This window comes from Echeneis naucrates, chromosome 24 (genome assembly GCF_900963305.1).
Source record: "Echeneis naucrates chromosome 24, fEcheNa1.1, whole genome shotgun sequence".
NCBI lineage: Eukaryota > Metazoa > Chordata > Actinopteri > Carangiformes > Echeneidae > Echeneis > Echeneis naucrates.
Genome location: NC_042534.1, coordinates 308456 through 314618, shown reverse-complemented (window position 1 = coordinate 314618; position 6163 = coordinate 308456). Strand labels below are relative to the sequence as shown.

The 6163-nt window shown below is 44.6% G+C and overlaps 1 protein-coding gene across 1 annotated transcript in view; it reads left to right on the top strand.

Moving 5' to 3' along the window:
- The window catches only part of galnt14 (UDP-N-acetyl-alpha-D-galactosamine:polypeptide N-acetylgalactosaminyltransferase 14 (GalNAc-T14)), a 45112-nt gene that overhangs the window by 30037 nt on the left and 8912 nt on the right, over positions 1-6163 (top strand). The window contains exons 4-7 of the mRNA XM_029497060.1: positions 1334-1411; positions 2251-2338; positions 2934-3011; positions 4720-4830. Coding sequence (XP_029352920.1) covers positions 1334-1411; positions 2251-2338; positions 2934-3011; positions 4720-4830 — 355 coding nt within the window. The remainder of the gene's footprint in view (positions 1-1333; positions 1412-2250; positions 2339-2933; positions 3012-4719; positions 4831-6163) is intronic.

Sequence of the window (6163 nt, the reverse complement as noted above, 5' to 3'; positions counted from 1 at the left end):
TTGTCCTCCCTTGTGTCACCTTCCCTCCTCTGTCCTCATCATGATCCTTCCCTCAGCTGACTCTTTCCCCTTATGAATCAGCTTCAGATGTTCTGCTGATGTGAATGACCTTTGACCTCCATCTATAGATCAATGATCAATAAGTTAAACCGGCAGCCTGATTTGTTTGAACGTCATCCATATTCATACACATACAGTGTGTGTGTGTGTGTGCACAGAGAAGCTATTTGTCACTGTCTTTGTTGTCATATATTTATAATTAAATGTATGAGATATTGATCCAAGTACACACACACACACACACACACACACACACACACACACACATAGGGATCTGGACCAACATAAAGTTTTATTCCCTTCAGAATAATAATCTGTCTCTATGAAATAAAACAGCCTCAGTCAGAGTCTGGTCCGTCGGGGTCCATCATGGAGGCCGATCATGACCTCAGAGCATTTCCTGTGAAGCAGAACGAGCTGCATTAACGTTAGCGCCACCATCAGGCCCCGCCCCCTCTGTTCAGGAGGCATTCAGGGAGTCATCCTCCTCCTCTGTTCATCATCACTTAGTTTTTACTCTCAGCATCGCGTCTCACAAAGATTTCTCCTTCAGGCTGCGAAGTGTTGCTGTTAGGTGTCAACAAACTAATCAGCGTTTTATCATTAATGTCAAATAACATTAAACGTGAGTCAAACTCTGCAGCTCTCTCATATGAATGCTCTGACTCAGCTCACATCCATCACATGAACGTGAAGCATCTCTTGTTCTGACACTCACATTCTGCTCGGAAATAATAAAAGTGTCAGTTTTAATAGTCAAACTGGTGCACACTGCTGTCGGTGTGTTTATGCGTTTGTTCTCTTCTATCTGTGGGATAGTTTGAATTAATTACATTTAGAGGAGTAAACTGAACTATGAGCTGACTTAAACAGACACATTAATGAGTGAGTAATGAGGGATTTCAGCCGGATTTCCTGTGTCTGATCTGTACTGATGTATTTCCTGTTTGGACACCGATAAGAACATTCAGCCTCTGAGGATTAACATAATCTCATACTTCATTCACCAGATAAAGACAAAGGAAACAGAATAGTTCCTAAATCAGAGGACAGAGACGGTTCGTGAGTCAAAATTACATCCACGCCATTACAAATGATTTGGTAGTTTTTACAGATCAGCTGCCATTTTAGATCATCATCATCTTTTTTCATCCACAGAAAATTTCAGAATAAAGAGGAGGAATAAAAGACATGAATCACTGAGGCTGCAGGTGAAACTCCAAGGTGTCAGCCACAAAAAGCTGAATTCAGCTCATCCTGCAAATGAACGAAGAATCAGTGTGATGGATCTTTGTATTCATACATCATTAATGTTGGACTTCAGATTTCGTCTTTAGTTCAGGCCCTGAAGGTATCTACTGAGGCTCATGGCCCCGCCTCTTTTTTTGTCAAAAAGGGGACCAATGACAGCGTCACCAGGATTTTTATCGTGTTTCATGTTTCTAGCTTAATCCAACGGTGAAATTAGTTAATTTTTGCTTTATGATATTGGTCAGTAAATAAATATGATGATGTTTTCATCATCGAATGTTCTCATTTCACGAGGAGGAAAAAAAACAGAAAATTCAGAAAGTCCTCCTGAGCCATTTGAAAGCAACACTCATCCAATTACAGCAGTAATGCCGTGAATGCTTCACCCCGAGCGCCGCACAGTGTCATTAGACTAACAGCTATTAAAGCAGACGTGGTGCTTTGTAACGGGCTCGGAGCCGGGGGGGGGCAGCCGGCGTCCCCTTGCACTGACCCCGGGGCTAATGGCCCAGATCGCCTCCACCTGCTCTGTAATATCACTGGCTGAAGACGCATCCAACCGTTTGGCCAAACTAATAGAGGGACGCTTCATGATTTAACAGGGAGCTGAGGTCTGGCTCTGTGTGTGTGTGTTGTTTGACTTTTATCCTTGTGATGAACAAATGGTGCCATCAAGGTAGAATTATGAGGGGTCAGGTCCAGGCAGTGTAATCAGACCTGAGGACTCTGTTAAAGGGTTAAAGAGGCCATAATGATGTTGAACCTCAGTGTGGGGGGGGGGGTAGGTTTAGGGCTCCTCTGGTTTTCACGTGGCTCAGAGTCCTTTAACGTGCTGCAGCGTGGTGACCTTGGAAGGTCCGGTCCGCTTTTTCCTTCTTCTGACCTTTCATTTATTACCTCAACTCAACCTGGATGTGTGTTGTTGTTTCATCTGTTCAGGATCCGACCCGTGTGGTCAGCCCGGTCATTGACATCATCAACATGGACACTTTCGCCTATGTGGCCGCCTCCGCTGATCTCCGTGGCGGTAAGGAAATCTCTCAGTCTTCCTCCGTCCAATCAGGACCTCATTCAGGGTTCAAACAGAGCTTCTGTTCATTTGGACATAAAAAGGTAAATCTGGGGAACATGTCCTGGATCAGGAGACCAACAGAATCTGTCCATCCACACTTCAGTTCACTCTGAACGCTGAAACCCAGAAAACACCTTCAGACGGATGAGCTGCAAAAACTGAACATCAGCCCGGCTGCCAATCAATGCTGATCATAGCCCTGTCTACACAGACACACACAGACACACACTGGGAATTGATGGTTGATAGTGGGCTCACAAAGGACTTTTTAATTATGGATGAAGTCATCCTTTATAATACAAAAAAGATGGTTACAAGATGGAACTTCATTGATCCACACAAACACGCTGGACACGCACACACAGATGGGGGTGGGAGGGCAGAGCCAGCAGCTTCTGGTTAACAGCAGACACACAACCAACACACATGTTTTAAGGACAGCTAAAGTAGGTGATGCTGAAAAAGCCGCAGGTCAAAGCAGGACTGTTTGGAGGATTCTGGATCTGGATTTAATCCACCGAGGTCAGACTGTGTTTATCTGTTCCATCAGGTTTTGACTGGAGCCTCCATTTTAAATGGGAGCAGCTTTCACCAGAACAGAGAGCTCAGCGGATCGACCCGACTCAGCCAATCAGTAACACACACACAGACCACACAGAGATGCACACATATGAACACAAAAGCCTCCAGCTTGTTATTCGTCTGTCTGCCATCTTGAGTTGTTGTTTTTTTTTTTTTTTTTTTACCCAGAAGAACAAATTGGTCTGACTGTAAACAGTCTTCTGGTCCTCAGGAGTCCGGACTGACTGAATTAATCCAACACAGATATTCCAGATCGTCAGGAGAGCATAATACAACAGACACACACACACTAACCATATTTAGCACCAATTAAAAGTCTCCACTCGAGCTTGAAAATGGGACGTGAGGAGCGAGAGGTTGAACGCCTACATCAAACTTTTTCATGACAAGTTTCTTCGAATTTATTTATTGAATCTCCTGATTAGACTCAGAGGAGGAGGGGCGTGGGGGGTCTCCCTGTCGTAGAGGTGTGACTCTGGGAGATTGTGTTGTTTCAGTCTGTAGTTTTTCTGTGTTAACATCAGGAATAATGAAGTAAATAAAAACTCCTCTGTGTTTTATCCCCGAGCTGTCAGGCTGCTAAATAAAACTCTGCAGCCCACACACACACTGAACAGACTTCACATTATTGTTGTATTCATCCATCCCCCTCTGACCTTTATTGTTAATTCTCCATCTGACGTGACTCCTCCCACGTTGGACCTGGACCTAAACCTGAACAAGTCAGATTGTATTGAAGTCTATGGGAAAATGCCCCTCCCTCTGGATTGGATGGATTAGGGGGCAGGGCTCCTGTGTGAGTGACAGACTGTGTTACCCAATCAGGATCGAGAACAGCATGGGTCAGAGCCACCTTTTCCTCCAAGTCAGGTTTCAACTGGTTTATAAAAACTGAGCTCATCATGCTGGATCGCTGCAGCGCCCCCTGCTGCTCCCTCACTTCAGGTTCACATAGACACATATTATTATTATATATAATAATAATAATTATTATTATATAATTTGTCAGTGTCTGACAAATTATCTACAGACTAACAAAGGAAACACACATACAGACACACTCGTTAACTGCGTTCCTCCTCCATAAGTCAGACTGATGGCAGCTGCCCAGATTTACTGCTGTGCCAACTTGTGACTCCGTGCATGTTTTTTTGTGGAGGCACCGTGTGAAACACTCACAGATGGACGGTGATTTGTGTGTCTGTGTGTGTGTCTGTGTGTGTCATAGAGATGCTCGTAGAGAGATGGAGCTTATTAATGATGACGGTCTGTATCTGGATGTCAGAGCTCTCTGCTTCAGTCTGTGTTGTGTCAACCTGTGTAGGCTTGACTGAGTCACACACATCACACACAGACACACACGGACTATGGCTTGTGGGGACCGTCATGGACATGACGCAGTTGACCTTTAACCATCACAGACATCAGACAGGCTGTTACCGTGGATGATGGAACAGACACTCTGGACCAGGTGACGGACAGAAGAGGACGAACACACACACAGCAGTTGATCTGATGATCCATTCCCTCGTCACATGGGTCGGATCATGATTCAGCCTGGTTTTGTCACCACGACAATGAACACAACACAACTTGGTGCAGGATACCCAACAAACAGTACAATATGAACACAACACAAAGTGGAGACTGGACGGTCAGCTCAGACTAAAAGGACTCTTCTAAACCTCAAAGACCAGAAAGTTTGATGAGGATCAGATTAATGACAGAACCTGAACTTACCTTCCTGTGTCACGCCATCAGGACTCCCATCATTGCAGGAGGGCTCTTCGTGATTGACAGGTCCTGGTTCAATCACCTGGGAAAGTACGACATGGCGATGGACATCTGGGGCGGGGAGAACTTCGGTGAGTCCTTCTGATTGGATGAAAGAGGAGAACAGTTCAGGGACATCTGTGAATTCTGAGTTTGTGGCGTTCTGTAAATTGCAGCTAAAAGGAAAAACTCCAAATGAATGTTATGTGGGTCAGAATCAGCTGGAGCTGATGGGGAGATAATCAGCTGATTATCAGCTGAGAGGAGAAACAGTCAGACTGACTTTCTGAGATCAAGTAAACACAGAGAAGAAACTAGCCTCTCTCTCTCTCTTCCTCGTGTTCTCTTTGCTCTCTCTCTCTCTCTCTCTCTCTCTCTCCTCTCCTCTTCATGTTCTTCTTTGCTCTCTCTCCTCCTCTTCATGGTTCTTTGCTCTCTCTCTCTCTCCTCATGTTCTACTTTGCTCTCTCTCTCTCCCTCCTCATGTTCTTCTATGCTCTCTCTCTCTCCTCATGTTCTTCTTTGCTCTCTCTCTCTCCCTCCTCATGTTCTTCTTTGCTCTCTCTCTCTCCTCCTCATGTTCTTCTTGTGCTCTCTCTCTCTCTCCTCTCCTCATGTTCTTCTTGCTCTCTCTCTCTCTCCTCATGTTCTTCTTTTGCTCTCTCATCTCTCTCCTCCTCATGTTCTTCTTTGCTCTCTCTCTCTTCATGTTCTTCTTTATGTCTCTCTCTCTCTCTCTTCATGTTCTTTGCTCTCTCTCTCTCTCCCCTCATGCTCTCTCTCTCTCCTCATGTTCTTCTTTGCTCTCTCTCTCTCTCTCTCTCTCTCTCTCTCTCTCTCTCTCCATTTCCCATCAAACTGTCTCCTTGCTCTCATTTTCACTTCCCCTCTCTCTCTTTTCCTCCTACTTTCTGCCTATGTCTCTCACTCTCTGTGCAGTTTGGTAAAACTCTCTCTGGTTCTTTGGGAGAAACTGTTCTGAGCTCACAAACTCTCTCCAGCTCCATGAATTAACAATAACTTTTCACACACACAGTGAAGCTGTACAGTTGTGTCTTTATTGTGTGTTGCTGATCTCACTTCAGAGGAAGAGTGAAAGGAGGTCACAAAAAACATGGTGCATATGAACACACACACATGCACAAAGGAGCATGACACACACACAGACACACATAAACAAGCACATAAACCAATGAATCCATCCATCAGCAGTTCATCAAATATTCAGGGAGATCTGGCCCAGTTAGCTGTGATGTGCAGGATGGAAACTAACGAGGAGACACAAAACAAAAAAAAAAAAACAACACAAAGCTTCAAAGAAACAGGAAGAGACGTCTGACTGACATCAACATTCACATCTATGACCTTTAAACAAGTGAAACAGGATCATCTTAAAGGTGTTCAGTTCTACAGGTAGACCAGGTC